This window comes from Oncorhynchus kisutch, linkage group LG5 (genome assembly GCF_002021735.2).
Source record: "Oncorhynchus kisutch isolate 150728-3 linkage group LG5, Okis_V2, whole genome shotgun sequence".
Taxonomy (NCBI): Eukaryota; Metazoa; Chordata; class Actinopteri; order Salmoniformes; family Salmonidae; genus Oncorhynchus; species Oncorhynchus kisutch.
Genome location: NC_034178.2, coordinates 41,949,716 through 41,969,683, shown reverse-complemented (window position 1 = coordinate 41,969,683; position 19,968 = coordinate 41,949,716). Strand labels below are relative to the sequence as shown.

Genomic DNA, 19,968 nt, shown 5'->3' with positions numbered 1-19,968 from the left:
TTCTCTCAAAATAAAAAATCTATTTATTCTCTCTAACATCATATGCATATAGTTACCCATTGCTTTACATCTAAATAACAAATATGTATTGTCACTCGGGCTCTTGCGGTTTATTGTGCTAGAAAGTCATCACATCAGCCACCACAGCTTCCCTGTATTTGTTGTCGTCCACCAGGGTGTGTCGGATTTCTTTGAGTTTCTCGTGGATGTAGATCGACCTCCTTCAGTTCATGTAGGAAAGCCTCGGTTACACCTTAACTCTGGGAATAGATGGCACAAGACCCATAAACTCCAGGGCTCTGACCAGCGAAGGTATAAACCTGCAGGACCACAACTGAAAATGACATCAGCGTTTTCTAAATGTTCCGTCTCTTCTTGACACTGGTTGAAAGGCTCTATAGTTCTCAAGCCTTCCCTCCTCGCCTAGAGCCAAAGTCAGCGAGAGTAGATAAGCATTCTAGTCAGTCTGGGGATATAGTTCATTCATTTGTACCAAGGAACAGACCGTCATTGTTCTAAACTCTTGACCACATTCACCACATTATATTCAGTACTGGGATCAAGAAAGAAAATTCATACATGTACAGTAACATAATAGTATTCTGATTAGTACATATACAGTAACATAATAGTATTCTGACTCGTCAGGCCTGATTGAAATGTATACATAATTAGTCATTATAGGTAAAAATTCCCTTAACAAGGGGATGTCGGGGGTCTTGCCAGGGGGGAGTAGAATAGTGGGCTGCGAGGCATAGAGTCCTTAGGGTCTGGCACCCATGACATATCGGAGTCGTGGTATGTTGTATGAATATCCATGGTATATGCTGAAATTAAGAACCGGAGGCTTTATGAGCACTCCTTTTATTCTTGAACCAGTCCTTTGGTATCAGGGCATGGTTAGCGCAACCGCGTACTTAGTTTTCTTCGGGGGCTGACCCTTCTGAGGATGTCCCTTCTTGGGGTTCCTTTGAATCATAATCCTCAGGATTCGTATATATTATGCACTTCTTTAGCCGAACAATGCTCTGCTGCTGTTGGCTCTGTACAAAAAGAGCGTCCAACAACTATAACATTTTCCATTCCATTAGATCCCAACTTTAAAAAGGAATAAGCATGCGCAACCTAAAATCCCCAGTCAGGCCACCATCAGGAATGTTTTTGTTGCGGGTTTCCTCGTTGCTGATATAGATGTCCACGCACCCACATGGAAGTCCATTCTTTCTTTGTATTTTCACCCTGTGAAATACTCTTCCCGAGGAGTCAGGGGTACCTTCCCAACGGGTCTCGTAGCCCGCGAACACGCTATACCCCTTTGTGATAACTCTCAGTTCGGGACACACCACCTTGCGAAAAACCTTCCAGTCTTCAAGCCCGTAGTCCACTCCTAAAGTCTGGTCTGTATATTCTTCTCACTACTTTGCCGCTGATTACAAAATCCATGTTTAATTTCTTTAGTGGTTTATCATGGTCGCTTGTGTTGTTTTGGGTCTTATTTATAATGCGTCTTCCCCCAAACCAGTACCCCCAGGACATTCCTGCTTCATAGACAACAGCCCTAAAGGGCAATAAAAAAGGGGGTGTGGGGCCATCCTCTTTGAAATGTTTAAACACATCCCCCCACAGTTCAACGAGGTCCCTACACATCAATCATCATGACAATTTCAAAGGAATAGATGCAATATATGCATAAATTAACACACACTCTAACACGTGACAACAGGAACAGGATGCACTTATATGGGCATAACCACGTGATAACTTCCCGCCAGGATGTCCTGACCCATATTTGGGCATGCACACGTCATCCAGACATAGGGTCATAAATCAAACGTTTGACGCGTGCCGTCTACTGTGTTCTCTCTCTCACCAGGTAACAGAAAGAGAAAGGAAACAGTAACCAGCTGAACATGACAGTATGCCAGTGGGAGGCAGGACAGTAGCAGGTGACTATTATGATTTCCCATTGTAGCCAATTCAGTTGCAACAATTCCATTAGATGTTTTCCACGTCATCCGGACATAGGGTCATAAATCAAACGTTTGTCGTGTGCCGTATACTGTATTCTCTCTCTGGTGGTCAAACCAAGAGTGTTAAAACAGTCTGGACAACCTCTCCCTCTCTCTCACTCTGCCTCTCGTTCTCACTCTCCAGTTAATCTCACCTCTCCCAGCTCTTACTGACACCCACCCATGACCACCCCTCTCTTTCTATTTACTATAACCAGAATCCTCACCCACTGAGCATCGACCGACACTGGACGTCCATGGATGTTCAAATTTGGTCAGTCCACCCAGTCTACAAACGAAGTGGGATGGACCAAATCTGAACCTATCATAGACATATGTTTCACAAGTTTGGATAGCACAGTACTGTACAGTGAGTAGAGCACAGTCAAGTACAATACAGTACAGTGAGTAGATCACAGTAGAGTACAGTCCAATACAATAGAGTAGTACAGTACAATACAATACAGAACAGTACCGTGAAGTATAGTACAGTAGAATATAATCTTCTGAACTCTACTGTACTGGACTATACTGCAGTGTACTCAACTGCACTCTACTGTACTGAACTCTACTGTACTCTACCCTAGTCTTCACTGCCATTCTGTGCTGTATTGAACTGCACTGTACTCTACAGTGCTCTGATGTGCTGAGCTGAGCTGTGATGTGATGTCAAAACTTATGAAACATGAGGAAAATGACATTCATATCCATAATTATGCATTTATGTGTTGTACAGATCAGGAATCCATGATGCAATTCAGTTACCGCAATTCTGTTACCGGGTGTAAATCCATTTCACTTACTCAACAACCAAAATAGATGTTTTCTAACTCAAGGTGCCATGTCATAGCTGACACCCCATTCTTTCTGCAGACGTCTTTGATTCTTAATTTGGAGCAAATATTTAACACAGTTTTGAAAATGTGGTCGCATAAAAACCTGAGGGAGATTTTCCGTTACTTCCGTTTGCATCGGCACAGATCCTCCACTAAATTATTTTTTGCACATTTTCCTGTGGAAATTGTTGAAAGTAGTCCTTGTGCATAGAGTTGTATGGTTTGTTAAACTTTGATATCAACATTTTAAATTGAAAAGTCAAAGCATAAATCCATTATCAAGGAATTGCCCCAATGCAATTTTAATGCACTTGTATGATTAAAGAAAAGTTAAAGAAAGAAAAAAAAGTTAAAGAAAGAAAAGTTAAAGTATTAAAGTCTTCAACTACAGTATCAGGCACTTCTTCGAGCTCTCCTAGCTGTGCTGTTGAGGAACTAGAGCAAGCCCACTTGTAGTTGTTTTGTTTGGAACATAACTCTGCATTCCCGTCATCACACAATTACTGTTGTTGTTTACGCAATCCAAAAATGGTCTATTTTAAATCGCAATCGGAGTCAGGTGGGTATGATTTATAAGCTTGTTCTATTGCCATCATGACTAGCTAAGTTATAATATACGATCTTACAGTGTTAGGCTTTCACAAGGCAATTCAGAGAAGCAGACCATAATTTTGGTGCGCATAGAAAGGAGTCATGAGTGCATTCAGATACTTGAAAATTAACAAACACAGGCTCATTCTGTAGAGAACAATCCAGGGTATGATGCCATGTCATCTTGTAACTGTACATCATACATAGTGAATATGAAGTAAGTTTTATGATTTGGAAATGTAAAGTGCACATTAGGACTCACCGGTGTTTGGCTTGCTTGTATGACATCAAAGCAGTATTTATAATAATCCTCAACATCGCATCTTTCAAAATATATTGAGTCATCTAAATTTACAGAATTTTATTCACCGAGATAAAACATTTATAAAAGTTGCTTAATTACCGGGAGATATGGAGGAAACATTTTGTTGCAAGCGATGCTCAAATTCAGAGCAGCTGTCAGTCAAAACCCATACAGTGCTGTGAAGCACAAAGCCAAAGCTCTGACATCATGTATAGCATGTAACTGTACAGCCACCATGTTTCAATTTCGATGCTTATTAGTGACCAAATCTGCCACATTCAAATCGTATACGGGTACGAGTGCAAAGGGTTAATGTGCTGCTCCTCACCAAGGGGTTTCTGTCCGACTGGGAAGCTTCTAAAGCCAAGAAGAAAAACCTGTCCCTTCAGCTAATGGGTTTAATAGTTGTTTTCTTTGGGTAAAAAAATATGGACAGTACCAGTCAAAAGTTTGGACACACTTAGTCATTAAAGGGTTTTTCTTTATTTTTGATATTTTCTACATTGTAGTATAATAGTGAAGACATCAAAACTATGAAATAATGGATATTTAATCATGTAGTAACCAAAAAAGTGTTAAACAAATCAAAATATATTTTATATTTGAGATTCTTCAAAGTAGCCAGCCTTTGCCTTGATGACAGCTTTGCACACTCTTGGCATTCTCCCAACCAGCTTCATGAAGAATGCTTTTCCAACAGTCTTGAAGGAGTTCCCACATATACTGAGAACTTGTTGACTGCTTTTCCTTCACTCTGCGGTCAAACTCATCCCAAACCATCTCAATTGGGTAGCGGTTGGGTGATTGTGGAGGCCAGGTCATCTGATGCAGCACTTCATCCCTCTCCTTGGTCAAATAGCCCTTACACAGCCCGGAGGTGTATTTTGGATCATTGTCTTGTTAAAAAACAAATGATAGTGGGACTAAGTGCAAACCAGATGGGATGGTGTATCACAGTATGCCTTGAATTCTAAATAAATCAAAGACATTGTCACCAGCAAAGCACCCCTACACATGCGGAGATCTTCCGTTCACCCACTCTGCGTCTCACAAAGACACAGCGGTTCTAACCAAAATTCTCAAATTTGGACTCATCAGACCAAAGGACAGATTTCCACCAGTCTAATGTCCATTGCTAGTGTTTCTTGGCCCAAGTAAGTCTCTTATCATTATTGGTGCCCTTTAGTAGTGGTTTCCTTGCAGCAATTTGACCATGATTCACACAGTCTCCTATGGACAGTTGATGTTGAGATGTCTGTTACTTGAACTCTGTGAAGCATTTATTTGAGCTGCAATTTCAGAGATTGGTAAGTCTAATGAACGTATCCTCTGCAGCAGAGGTAACTCAGGGTCTTCCTTTCCTGTGGCAGTCATCATGAGAACCAGTTTCATCATAGCTTTGATGGTTTTTGTCTTGTCTTAAAGTAATGATGGACTGTCGTTTCTCTTTGCTTATTTGAGCTGTTATTGTCATAATATGGACTTGATCTTTTACCAAATAGGGCTATCTTCTGTATACCACCCCTACCTTGTCACAACAGATTGGCTCAAATGCATTAAGAAGGAAAGAAATTCCACAAATGAACTTTTAAGAAGGCATACCTGTTAATTGAAATGAAGCTGTTTGGGAGAAAGCCAAAAGTGTGCAAAGCTGTCATCAAGGCAAATGGTAGCTACTTTGAAGAATCTCCAATATAAAAATATATTTTGATTTGTTTAACACTTTTTTGGTTACTCCATGATTCTATATGTGTTATTTAATTGTTTGGATGTCTTCACTATTATTCTACAATGTAGAAAATGTTAAAAAGAAAAGAAAAACCCTGGAATGAGTAGGTGTTTCCAAACTTATGACTGGTACTGTACTTCAAACGGTCCTCATTTGAAATATCACAGCAAAATATTTCTCTTTAGAAACATATTTTTAACACAAAAAAACACTCCTTAGATCAGCCCACAGAAGACCTCTGCATTACTGTGGAAACCGGAGGTGGAGGATCGCTTAACCTTTTGCAGCAGTGGGCTAAATCAGGGTCAGATAGTGTTTCTTGAGAGTCTTAAACAAATATATATATTTTTTAAAGTATGCACCTCAAACACATGATTATGGGCGTAAAAAAATTAAGACACATGTACCATGTCAGATATATAGTTTAAATGTATTCAATTTTGAGTTTGCATCCCAACTTTATATACACAGAAAATTGAAATATACCAAAACCGTTTGACATAAAAACATCGGATTTTAGGTGGCTTTTTTAAATAATGATTATTAATTATGAAATTATGAAAAATATGAATAACATTCCACCCATGAGGCCACTAGGTAATTTGACTGCAGGTAAGGGCAACAACCTCCCTAAACTCCAGTCTTTGTCATTATCCTCCTTAATTGCTGTTCCTAGAAGATGTTCTCACTTCACTTTACAGTTCATGTTAACCCTGCATTGGGTGTTCATGACAACCACTGCCCTTCTGATGCAGCACTCTGTGACACAGACTAGAAATAGACACAATCTCTATGTAAGCAGTTGGTTGACATTTCTAAGATTGAGTTCTTCACTGTGCCTTCTAACTCTCTTGTGACCCTCTGAGATCGCTTCCTCTCTGCAGACGCTTAACATGCACCTCAGCGATCCTGCATCCACTCCCTACTTGCACAACCCTGCTGTTTCTTCCAAATTTGAGCTGTGTTCGTGCGTGGTGAAATGAATCAATTAAGGTGCTCTCTAACCACTCATGCGAATCACACATCATAATCTGAGTGTGACACAGAACAACCATGTAAATGCAGCTCTACATGTAAATGAGCATTCTTTCAGTAGCGATCACATGGCTGTTATTGTAATTAAATTAGGTGATTGCCGTAGATATTAAGTGGAACTCTAGATATCAGTACCAGGAGAGCCAATGACTGAGGGACCAGAATTGTATTGTCTCCTGTTTTGTTTGTAAATTCACAATTATGGCATCTTCATTTATAGTGATAACTAGGCTTGCATAGCTAGCGGTAAGTGATCCCGGTAACATTGGTAATTTATAGGTAATCTATGGCAATTTATGGTCCTTTTTACTTGAATAACTTGAAAAATATATATTAATATGTAGTATACACTACCGTTCAAGGTTTGGGGTCACTTATAAATGTCCTTGTTTTTGAAAGAAAAACACGTTTCTTTGTAAATTAAAATAACATAAAATTGATCAGAAATACAGTGTAGACATTGTTCATTTTGTAAATGACAATTGTAGCTGGAAACGCCTGATTTTTAATGGAATATCTACATAGGCGTCAGTAAATAGTACCCGCAAAACACCAATCTCAACATCAACATTGAAGAGGCTCGAGTTCCTCGGTCCAGTGTCTGTGTTTTTTCCCCATCTTAATCTTTTATTTTTATTGGCCAGTCTGAGATATGGCTTTTTCTTTGCAACTCTGCCTAGAAGGCCAGCATCCCGGAGTCACCTCTTCACTGTTGAAGTTGAGACTGCTGTTTTGCGGGTACTATTTAATGAAGCTGCCAGTTGAGGACTTGTGAGGCATCTGTTTTTCAAACTAGACACTCTAATGTACTTGTCCTCTTGCTCAGTTGTGCAGCGGGGCCTCCCACCCCTCTTTCTATTCTGGTTTGAGACAGTTTGCACTGTTCTGTGAAGGGAGTAGTACACAGCGTTGTGCAAGATCTTCCGTTTCTTGTTAATTTCTCACATGGAATAGCCTTCATTTCTCAGAACAAGAACAGGCTGACGCGTTTCAGAAGAAAGGTCTTGTTTCTGTCCATTTTGATTCTTTAACCAAACCCACAAAATGCTGATGATCCAGGTACTGAACTAGTCTAAAGATAGCCAGTTTTATTGCTTCTTCAATCAGGACAACAGTTTTCAGCTGTGCTAACATAATTGCAAAAGGTTTTTTTAATGATCAATTAGCCTTTTCAAATGATAAACTTGGATTAGCTAACACAACATGCCATTGGAACACAGGAGTGGCGGTTGCTGATAATGGGCCTCTGTACGCCGATGTAGATATTCCATGAAAAATCTGCCGTTTCCAGCTTCAATAGTCATTTACAACATTAACAATGTCTACACTGTATTTCTGATGAATTTGGTGTCATTTTAATGTACAAAAAATGTGCTTTTCTTTCAAAAACAAGGACATTTCTAAGTGACACCAAACTTTTCAAAGGTAGTGTATATTTGTTATATCTGTGTCCAAATTGTCCATGAGTTTCTAGTAGATAGACCATATCGTTCAAGAAAATAGACAAATTAATTTAACTTCTCTAGGGTAGGGGGCAGCATTTGGAATTTTGGATGAAAAGTGTGCCCAAATTAAACTGCCTTCTACTCAGTTCCAGAAGATAGGATATGCATATAACCTGGATAGAAAACACTCTAAATTTTACAAAACTGTTAAAATAGTGTCTGTGAGTATAACAGAACTGATTTGGCAGGCGAAAACCTGAGAACAATCCATTCAGGAAGTAGGATTTTTTGTTGTTGTTGTAGTTTTCCATTCAATGCCATTACAGTATCCATTGACTTAGGACTCAAAATTAGAAATAGTTTCAGGCTTGTATTCTGAAAAATGAGGGAGTAAGAGCAGTGTGAATGAGTAGACCCTGTCGTGTCAAAGCTTTTTCATGCGCGCGACCGAGAGTGTGCCTTTCTTGTTAACCTTTTATATTGGCAACGTTATTGTCCGGTTGAAATATTATCGATTATTTAGGCTAAAAACAACCTGAGGATTGAATATAAACATTGTTTGAAATGTTTCTACGAACTTTACTGATACTATTTGGATTTTTTGTCTGCCTGTTGTGACTGCGTTTGAGCCTGTGGATTACTGAAGAAAACGCACAAACAAAACGGAGGTTTTTGGATATAGAGACTTTATCGAACAAAAGGAACATTTATTGAATAAATGAATGTCTTCTGAGTGCAACCATATGAAGATCATCAAAGTTAAGTGATTCATTTTATCTCTATTTCTGACTTGTGTAACTCTTCTAATTGGCTGGTTACTGTTTGTAATGATTTGTCTGCTGGGCTATGTTCTCAAATAATCGTACGGTATGCTTTCGCTGTAAAGCATTTTTTTAATCTGACACCGTGGTTGGATTCACAAGAAGTTAACATTTAAACCTATGTAAAATAGTTGTATCTTTTCTGAATTATTATAATGAGTATTTCTGTATTTGACGCTCTGCAATCTCACTGGATGTTGGCCAGGTGGGACGCTAGCGTCCCACATACCCTAGAGAGGTTAATCTAATCAATGGCATTATTTTCAATTAACTCGGCAACTTTTCTAATTCTTGTATTTTTGTACAACTGCCACCTGTTTGGCTTCAAAGCATTTACAACAAAGACATGTTGATGTAGTTAAAAATATATATAGGTGTGTAAAAAAAATATCAAGGATATTTCATGCTGAAACCCTCCTATTAAATACTAGTGGTATTCACTAAGTTGATGGTTTATATTTAGGATAATGTTTTATGGCTTTGTCATTTTCGATTTTAAAATCATCTAATGTTTAAAAAAATGTTATACTGTATATTTCACATGTGATCACACAGGTCACACAGAGGGCCAGAGATAAATGTGACCGACCGGCTCATTTCGGTCTTTTGTAGCAAATTTTTTATTTTATTTTATTTTTTACATTGGATAAAGTAAAGACTCACCTCTAGAAAATGGTATATCATACACTACAGTTGGGGAACAATGGGAAAGTTTTTCTGCTTTGAAATGTGATAAACTTGTGGCCCCACTTTTTTTTGGTACACCTACTGGAGAGGTCTTCTTTGTCTACACCCATTCAGCATTGTTCACACCCTCTTAAGCCTTAGCCCACCCATCTCTTTAAGGATTCACATGAGGCTAAACAGAGTGAACTAAAAAGCCAAATATTTGAAGACTAAAGGCTGGTTTATGCTACGTCTATCGACATGTCTGTATACAGTTGTCATAGTGACATCATGAACATTCTATTGTCTTCCGACATCAAACTTGATGTTATGAAAAAGTATAAATACAAAAACGACAGGCTGCATGACATCAGCAGCATGGTGTTCCAAAATAGCACAGCTGGTGTATTTTCACACCAATAAACCCATATATTTAAAAAGTATAGTATATATGTCAATCTAGCAAACCAGTCAACTAAAAGTGACTTTCGGTTTGTCTTTTAGCTTGTTAATTTTAATATTATATATATTTTTTGTACTTTTACCCCTTTTTCTCCCCAATTGGTAGTTCCCAGGGTATTTACAAACAGCACAATTGGTAGTTACCAGGGTATTTACAAACAGCACAATTGGTAGTTACCAGGGTATTTACAAACAGTACAGGAATGAAATCAACAACATGTATTGATCACATATTTACTAATGCTGCAGAAAGGTGCTTTAAAGCAGTATCCAAATCCATAGGATGTAGTGATCACAATATAATAGCCATATCTAGGAAAACCAAAGTTCCAAAGGCTGGGCCTAAAATAGTGTATAAGAGGTCATATTTAGGTCAGCTTATTCCAGTTACTAATAAGCACGCACCCATTAAGAAAATTACTGGAAAAACTGTTAAAACCCCTTGGATTGATGAGGAATTGAAAAATTGTACGTTTGAGAGGGAAACTATACTTTGAAACAAAGATCAAGTATATAAAGAATGATAGTAAAAAGCTTTGGAGACAAATAAATTACATTTTGGGGAAAAAAGCCAACTTGGATCCAAATCAATTTTATTTAATCCATCATTCATTGAATCAGATGGCTCATTTGTCACAAAACCCATTGGTATTGCCAACTACTTTAATGACTTTTTCATTGGCAAGATAAACAAACTTACTGTAGGGATAACATGCCAGCAACAAATGCTGACACTACAACATCCAAGTATATCTGACCAAATTATGAAAGACAAGAATTGTACTTTTGATTTCCATAAAGTCAGTGTGGAAGAGGTGAAAAATGTATTGTTGTCTATCAACAATGACAAGCCACCGGGGTCTGACAATCTGGACGGAAAATTACTGAGGATAGTCCTAAATATTATCAAATCTATTATCAAATATTATCAAATCTAAAAGCATTGTATTTAGGACAAATCATTCACTAAATGCTAAACCTCAACTACATCTTGTAATGAATAATGTGGAAATTGAACAAGTTGAGGTGACTAAACTGCTTGGAGTTACCCTGGATTGTAAACTGTCATGGTCAAAACATATTGATACAACAATAGCTAAGATGGGGAGAAGTCTGTCCATAATAAAGCACTGCTCTACCTTCTTAACAACACTAACAACAAGGCAGATCCTACATGCCCTGGTTTTGTCGCACCTGGACTACTGTTCATTCGTGTGGTCAGGTGCCACAAAGAGGGACTTGGGCAAATTGCAGTTGGCTCAAAACAGGGCAGCAAAGCTGGCCCTTAAAAGTACACAGAGAGCTAACATTAATGACATGCATGTCAATCTCTCATGGCTCAAAGTGGAAGAGAGATTGACATCATCATTACTTGTTTTCGTAAGAGGTGTTGACAAGCTGAAGGTACCGAGCTGTCTGTTAGGGATAGCCCCTTTTTTTTCAATTTTCGCCTAAATGACATACCCAAATCTAACTGCCTGTAGCTCAGGCCCTGAAGCAAGGATATGCATATTCTTGGTACCATTTGAAAGGAAACACTTTGACGTTTGTGGAAATGTGAATTGAATGTAGGAGAATATAACACACTAGATCTGGTAGAAGAAAATATGCTATCTTTGAAATGCAAAAGAAAGGTCCCGGTTCTAGCCATCACTCTGGTTGTAATTCAGATAGTGTCCACAAGATGACAACAGTGTATGTGCAAAGTTTCAGACGGATAGCTTGAAGTATGAGTGAACTACAATACTTTTAGTGTGAAGTCCGCGGGTACATTTGGGCAAATCGTGAAGGAGACATTCACATTCATATGACATTTTCCTGCAAGAATATCGTCAAATCTGTATACTTGGACTTTCCAAGTATTAGTAGCCAGTATTAGTAGCCATATAATAAGTTCAACATTTGCAAAACAACCTGTTTTCATAACTTCATAACTCTGAATACTCTTATAATTGTTGTCCAAAATGAAAAATCATGCTGTCGTACAAGGTTAGTAGCTACATTTTACAACATATACATGGTTTCCAGATACTTCCGTAAAGCCCAGCTCATTGGCTATCTAGCTAGCTTTGTTTGACCCCGATTGGTGCTTATTTGACAAAGATACAGTCATTCAAGGGATGACCACCAGCGTCATCAGCGTGCCATGAAGGCGTCGCTCTCTGACCAAATTTGGTGTCTCTAATGATATAGTGAAGTCTTGTTACGTTCTAGGATCTCTGAGGTATACATATGAACGTGATTTGACTCGCTGAAACAACATCTAGAGTAAGATTTTAACAGATTCCTTTCTTTGCAAATTGAACAAGTGGATATACAAAATCGATCGTGCATGCTATATGGACCTTTTTAAGATATGAAAAAGGATCTTATCTAACAAAATGACACTTCATGTTATCTCTGGGACCCTTTGGATGATAAATCAGATTAAGATTTCAGAATGTAAGTACATATTTCACCTTCAGAGGTGAATTTATCAAACCTATCACGGTGAAAAAAAGTGTTTTGTTGTTAGGAGCTCTCCTCAAACAATAGAATAGCATTTTTCCTCAGTAATAGCTACTGTAAATTGAACAGTGCAGTTATATTAACAAGGATTTAAGCTTTTAGCTGATACAAGACACTTATATGTACCGACATTTGTTGTTTCTCTCAAATCTGTGGTCTTAACATGAGGCTCTGCATGATTTACAACTGTCTAATTGATGGGACGCCGATCCTTAAAAATATAATTATTAAAATACTTACACACAGCTTGGACACCCATGCATACCCCACAAGCCATGCCACCAGAGGACAAGGGTGATGAGCCGCCAGGACTTAGTGTGGGTGAGGAGTCGGACAGCAGAGTTTTGAACCATTTAGTTGATACTAGAGAGCAGTAAGTTGCAGTGGTCAAGACAGGAGGAGAAGAATACATGTATGATGGTTTCAGGAACAGGATGGAAGAGGGAGGACCTGACTTTGGCAATGTTGCAGAGGTGGCAGCAATAATGGGTGATTTGAAAAGCCATAGTCAATCAATCAATAGTATAAATAGTATTTAGCAAAAATGTTTATTTACAATCTGTAGAGGCTATGAGAATTTGTTTGTGAAGCATCACAGCACAGTTGAAAAATATATGACAAATAGAAATACAAAATGGATGATGTTGAGAGATAGATGGCAGAGGTTGATTGGAGCTGAAGGGTGGGACTAATAGCAATATAAAACATGTAAAACATACGGGGTCTGTAAAATGTATATATGTTCAGAACTTTTGTGAAATAGCACAGTTACAAATAGAAACTGGGTGGACATCAGAAATAGAGGAAGGACTAAAAACAAACATAATATAACTATTGTAAAATAGACTGTGTATGTAAAATGTGTATAAGATGTATAAATTGAAGGTAAAAGCTGAAGTGTTTATTAGTTTACTTTATTTGGGGGATCGGTGGTAGTGTTTGCGGGGAATAATAATAAAGGTATATTCTTAAAAAAGTATTTATGTCTATATAGGTATGTGTATGTATATATGTGTATATGTATGCATGTGTGTATGGATATATATATTTACCCCAAAAATATATGGGGGATTCGAAATGATGCATACAATTAAATTGATGGAACCAATATTCTTTAATATTAAGCTGATCCACCCCTTAAAAAAAATGTTACAGAGGTGAAAAATGAGGATGTGACAGTCTGTCTTATGTGATGATCAAAGGAGAGGGTGGAGTCCAGGATGACACCATGGTTGCGTGAGTGGGGGGAGGGAGAGACAGTGGTATCATCAATGGTGAGGGTGAGGTTTCCAGTTTTGATGAGGGTGGATTTGGTGCCTATGAGGAGGAGTTCCGTTTTATCACTGTTGAGCTTGAGGAAGTTTTGTTGCATTCATGTTTTTATTGCAGAGATTCAGGATTTAATGTGGTCAGAAGTAAGTTGAAAAGGGATTTGGTGCTGAGGTAGATCTGGGTGTTATCGGCATAGCAGTGGAATTTAAGGTAGAATTGACAGAGGATCTGACCAAGGGCGAGGATGAAGAGTAAGGGGCCCAGCACAGAGCCCTGGGGGACACTCTGTGTAACTGCAGTTGAGGTGTGGCCATTAAGGGAGATGTAGTGGGTCCGGTTTGTGAGGTATGATTGTAGCTAGGAGAGTACAGTGCCTTTAACGCTCAGACCCTAAAGCCTAGTGAGGGGATCTGATGGCTCACTGTGCCAAAATCGGTACCCAGGTCGAGGAGAATAAGGATGTTGAGGGCACCAGCATCAGCAGAGGTGAGACCATTGACTTTGAGGAGTGCAGTTTAAGTACTGTGGAGGGGATGGAAACCAGACTGGAGGGGCTCTATTTAACAATAATTAGGTGGGCACTTAAATGTATCCTTTTTCACACATGCACAAGTGCAGTGGTGGAAAAAGTATCCAATTGTCATACTTCAGTAAAAGTAAAGATACCATAATAGAAAATTACTCAAGTAAAAGTGAAAGTCACATAGTAAAATACTACTTGAGTACAACTTTTGGTTTTAAATATACTTAAGTATCAAAAGTAAATGTAATTACTAAAATATACTTAAGTATCAAAAGTAAAAGTATAAATCATTTCACAAACCAGATGGCACAATTTTCTTGTTTTTTTTTATTTACGGATAGCCAGGGGCACACTCCAACACTCAGACATAATTTACAAACTAAGCATTTGTGTTTAGTAAGTCTGCCAGATAAGAGGCAGTAGGGATGACCAAGGATGTTTTCTTGACGTGTGTGACTTGGACCATTTTCCTGTCCTGCTAAGCATTTTCAAAATGTAATGGAGTACTTTTTGTTGTCAGGGAAAATGTATAGAGTTAAAAATACATGATTTTCTTTAGGAATGTAGTGAAGTATAAGTAAAAGTGGTAAACAACATAGTAAAGTAAAGACCAAAAATGGTACTTTTACTTAAGAACTTTACACCACTGCAAATATTATAAAACACTTTTGCATATCCCATTCCCCCTGAGACACCCTTGGAGAGTGGGATTAAGTGCCTTGCTCAAGGGCACACCGACAGATGTTTCACATACTCTGGGATTTGAACCAGCAACCTTTCAATTACTGGACCAGTGTTCCTAACGACTAGGCTACTTGCCACCCATATATAGGTTGTTGATTAGTAGGTGGATTTGTAATTGGGAGGCAACAGTCCGTTCCAGAGTCTTGGCAAGGAAGGGGAGGTTGGAAATGAAGTGTGTAATGGAGTGAGTGTACCAGATCATATTTATCAAGAATATCAACATGAGGGGGACAGGGAACCTAGCAGTTAGTGCATTGGGCCAGTAACTGAAAGGTTGCAAGTTTGAATACCCAAGCCAACAATGTGAAAAGTTTGTCAGTGTGCCCTTGAGTAATTTGCTCCAGGGGTGCTATACTTCTATGGCTGACCTTGTAAAACAACACATTTCACTACACCTATCCGGTGTATGTGACAATAAAACATATTTTTATAATGTTAAGGCAGTACTTAACAAAAACCCATGTTTCCCTATTCCTATGTTGTAGGCCAGAAGAGCATGCGTGTCACCAGCCTGCTCATCCACCAGGGGCTGCTGTGGGTGGGCACTGTTCAGGGAATCATCATCACTCTGCCTGTGCCCAAACTGGAGGGCATCCCCAAAATAACAGGTACAGATGACAGAGGAGGATATGATGAATCAAGGGGCCTGTGAACATTTTTCACTGTGAAAAGTGATCCATTATAAAAATGGTGCTAGTTGCTTCTGGGGGTATGTATGTCACCATTGTTCTTTTCTGATTGTATCTCTGTCCTGCAGGAAAGGGGATGACCTCTCTGAATGCCCACTGTGGTCCGGTGGACTTCCTGGTGGCCACGTCCAGCACCCTGTCCCCAGAGCTACTGAAGAGGGATTCTGTGGCGGACGGACCCGACTCTGCCTGCGGAGAGGAGGACCGCAGTTACTCCTCCTCCCAGGAGTCTCTGCCGCAATCAGGCTCCTCCCAGGGGGAGGGGGGGGGCAAGGGGCGGGGTGTGCTGCTACAGTACAGGTTGCGCTCCACTTCGGGGTTGCCAGGGCGACCGCTAACGGTGAGGGGCGATGAAGCATCGGACTCCTCCCTGGAGTCTTTGGAGCACAGCCTGGAGGACGGCTCAATCTATGAGTTCAGTGGCGACCCAGAGATGTGGGTGCAGGGACGCCCCTGTGAGCGGGACGGGGGGCGCAGGGACAGAGGGATTTCGGCAGCGGTCATATCTGGGGGCAGGGGTTTCCACAGACTGAGGGAAGGGACAACGGAGCGGGCGGGGGTGGAGTCTTCAGAAACAACCCTGATGATGTGGGAACTACCACTGACAGTGTGATCTGGGTATCAACACTCAGGCAGTGTAGAGGGGAGAAGCAGATCTTTTCCCCAGCCCTGAATCCTCTCCATCCCGTAATGCCAGGAACATGAACCATGTGAAAGCAGGACATTAGTGCTGGCACAGAGCACAAGGCCAGGCTGATGACTCTTTGTGTTAGGGAGCTCCTGCATGCTCCATCTGAGGAGACCTGCTGGTGACCTGTGAGGCATGGGGTACTGCCATCCCATTGGTGGATCTGGATGACCCTGCTTACTCATTCTCAGCCACAGGTCCAGAGCCTTTCTTGTGACATCTTAAACTGGTCCTCTCCCCTCCTTACAAGTATGGATATGCCGAAATCAAGCATCATCAGAGCTGACAGTGCTTGCCTCACACAGATTTCTCTCCCACGGTTGACAGCCTTCCTTTGTGAGTAAGAATTGACCACATTTCTTTGAGAGTGACACTTTGTTGAATCTGCCATGCTGCAGTGCCGAAGATGGACCTCTTTTATCTGAAGCCATCTGTTTAGGGCTGAGAAAAGCTGAGAAACTACTGTAGGTGTTATTTAGTTCTATTAGTTCAGAAAACCTCAAGCACTCCCTGGCAATGTGAAATATGTGAAATGTCTGTCAATGTGTCACAAGTGAATCTGTGCTTTTAGAAAAATGAAAGTGTGTTGGACGCTGACTGTGAGTCCTTAATCGTCAGATTTCTTTTCTACTGCATAAATAGGTAGGTTATCTGAGATATGAGAGGGAATAGAAGGCAATGTCTTTGTGTCCTGGTCTATCAGAGTTTAGTAGTTTTACATTTAAATGTTCCCACTTGTATTACTACAAAGTGCAAAATGCACACCATTCATGTTTCTTGTGGATGACGATGATATTGTCCATTTTAAGTCAGTTAAAGCAAATATATCCACACCAGCATGATAATATGCAACAAACTGCATGTAACCTATGTTACACAACAAAAGGCCTACTGAATTCAGTACAATAGACAACGGCTACAACTGCTGCAGCCACCCAGACGTCATTAGTGGCTGTGTGGAGGCACCTAAAACGGAGAATGCTTTGTATGGGTTTTTGTGGCAATTTAACACACACGAACCTTTGATAAATCTATCCCCTAGTGTCCTTAAGCATTTTTATCTCCTTTCCTTCACTCCCTGTTTGAAGCCATTGCCATCGGTGGTTTGGTGTGCTAACAGAGACATGGTAATCTCCTGCCCTGTTTCTGTTTCTATTGTATTCTGCTACAACGGAAATGGCCTACCTTTGACAATGTCTTTGAAAATTGTTGATTGACAAATTCATTGAGATGTTTGGCTATGAATGCATGGTGTTGAAGACTTGGTGTTATTTTGCGTTTCCTATGCTGCTGGATGGAAATGATGGTCGATTCCATATTTTGTCACCACTTCTGTAGAATATGTTGTATAATTCCCTTTACATCTCCATACCCGAGTTCTCTTTTTCATCCCAGTAGAAGGTCCTGCTTTCTATGGTTCTGAAACATTATTTTATTTTACTTCGTCTCCCCGGCATTAAAATACAGTTGCTTTGGTTAACAGGTCAAGGTCAACAGAAAACATAACTCAGTACAGTGTTGCGTTGTTTCTATAAAAATGTACAGTGCACATGAGAAAAGCTGTTGAAAGCGTACTGTACAAGACTTGTTTAGTGTTCCTATGATAATACTATTCTACAACACTATTCTGGAGGTCACCCACATGTCAAGGTTATTTGGATGTAGCCAGAGTGTATGATTGAGTAACCTTTATGTAGTATACATCATTGGCGGTCGGTGCCGTTTAAGATGAGGGAGGCCGATATTTTTTATTTTATGAGAATGACCTTATTTCTACAACATATTGGAGGACTGTCATTCACATTCTATTCACCCAGATCAATGTAATATTGATAGGTTTAGGCTACTACATGATACTCAAATGTTCCCTATACCCATCATGAGGTTACAACCTAGCTTCCGAATTAAAGTTTACGACGTACATGTAGGTGCACAGGTTGAGAGAGAAATTACATATTCAATATCGCCTTGCAGACTCTTGCCTGCATCTAGTTGATCTAGGGTGTAATCATTAGTCCAACAGTTGCAAATGAGAGTTTCTGTTGGACAAATTCAGGCATGTTTATCCCCGTTTCATTCTGTTTGCTTCCATTTAAGTTTTTCAACAGAATCGGCAAAATGAATAAACCCCTGACCACCGCAAACACAGTTTACTATCATAGCAGCCACATACAAACAGCATGGTCATTTGCTTGTTGTATAATTCCTTCTCTCATCTACAGTACGCATTCTCATCATCTTATACTTTCCATTTCTCTTGTGGGATTCATATCTTAATGTGTATCTTAATGTGTGTCCGTCCTCTCATCCTTCCCCATCATTTTAGCCTCAATATTATTTTATCTATTCACACTCATAAATGGAGATTGTCTATTATAACTTTACACTCATACTAACCATGCTGTCTGTTCCTATAAAACAAAATTTGCAGCTACTAGAAGCTACCCATACTTTGACTTTCATTCACATAATTGAAAATAATGTGCCCTTATAATATTATAGACTTTGACACCTCTGTGGTAGAGAAAGAGGCTTATGATAAGTCACTCGGTTTAACTCTTGAACATCATGAAATAATGTGACTCAGTTGTATAAGTGGATAGATTGAGAGGTCTAACATTAGATGTACAGTATAATGTTAAGTTACATTGCACATATAAAACAATGCTTAACTCCATTAAATGTCAATTCCAATTGCCCTTTGGTACGTTAATGAATACATGTTTACATACTGTACTTTAAAAGTGTTTCATAATTCATGTGTAATATGTCAATGTTAAATAAATACTTCATAGCGATAACATGATATTCCAATTATCTTTTGTGGGGCTCGAATTAAGGTTGGTGTTGATTTGAAGGTATCTTTGCAAGTCTAAAGCAGTTCAATTACCAAAAAACAGCAACTTTGTCTACATTTTGACCCATTGTGTGATGCCTAATAACAGTCTAATCTGTCTGTTAAATACCACTGTGTCCAATCTCTTGGCTCATCCGATTTGGAACCGGACTTCACAATTCTCTGTTCGGACAGCCCATCGCAGTGAGGTCCAGCCCAGTCTGTTAGACCTGGTGACCCTCCTTGCGCCATCTGCCCATATGTCTCCACACCACTAGCCTTCCACGTGGGACACCAGCTGCATATCTAATCACTGGCTCTCTACAGTTTGGGAGACATTCTCTCTGTGTAGAATTGCTGCCAACCCAGCCCAAGCAGCAGCTGACGACCTTGCTTACTACAGTTTCTGGATGGCCTGGTTGGCCATTAGGGCTGTGTGCTACAAACCCCTGACCTGCCAGTTGCATGTCCTCAACACCCCTCTCTTGTCCTCATGTCTCCTCATGAATAGCTATGATAGCTCCCTGCTGACAGCAGCTGATAAACAGGGGAATGTCTTCAGCTAATAATGTTGATCAGCTAATAATCATGTTTTCCCCACTGTAACCTACTCTCTGCAACAGAACGCAGAAGAGAATAGATCATAATATGCTTCAACAGTCTTTGAGTGTGAATAATCCACATTGTTGTTCGCTTCTCCTTATTTCTCTTCATTTTCACAGCAATTTCTCATTTACCAAGCTGTTCACTCTTATTAGGCCTCCCCTGGGGAGAACTGCTAACCACAGAACAGAAGACAATGCAGAGGCA

The 19,968-nt window shown here is 39.7% G+C and overlaps 1 protein-coding gene across 2 annotated transcripts in view; it reads left to right on the top strand.

Moving 5' to 3' along the window:
- The window catches only part of LOC109891537 (rho guanine nucleotide exchange factor 10-like protein), a 148,098-nt gene extending 128,955 nt beyond the window's left edge, over positions 1–19,143 (top strand). The window contains exons 25-27 of one of the 2 annotated variants that reach the window (XR_004210026.1): positions 1,874–1,946; positions 15,431–15,553; positions 15,703–19,143. Coding sequence is in view for 1 of the 2 variants with exons in the window: in XM_031825094.1 (XP_031680954.1) it covers positions 15,431–15,553; positions 15,703–16,247 (668 nt within the window). In the remaining variant the exon portion in view is untranslated. The remainder of the gene's footprint in view (positions 1–1,873; positions 1,947–15,430; positions 15,554–15,702) is intronic. The other variant, XM_031825094.1, reaches the window with a different exon arrangement.
- The last annotated feature ends 825 nt before the right edge of the window (positions 19,144–19,968 follow it).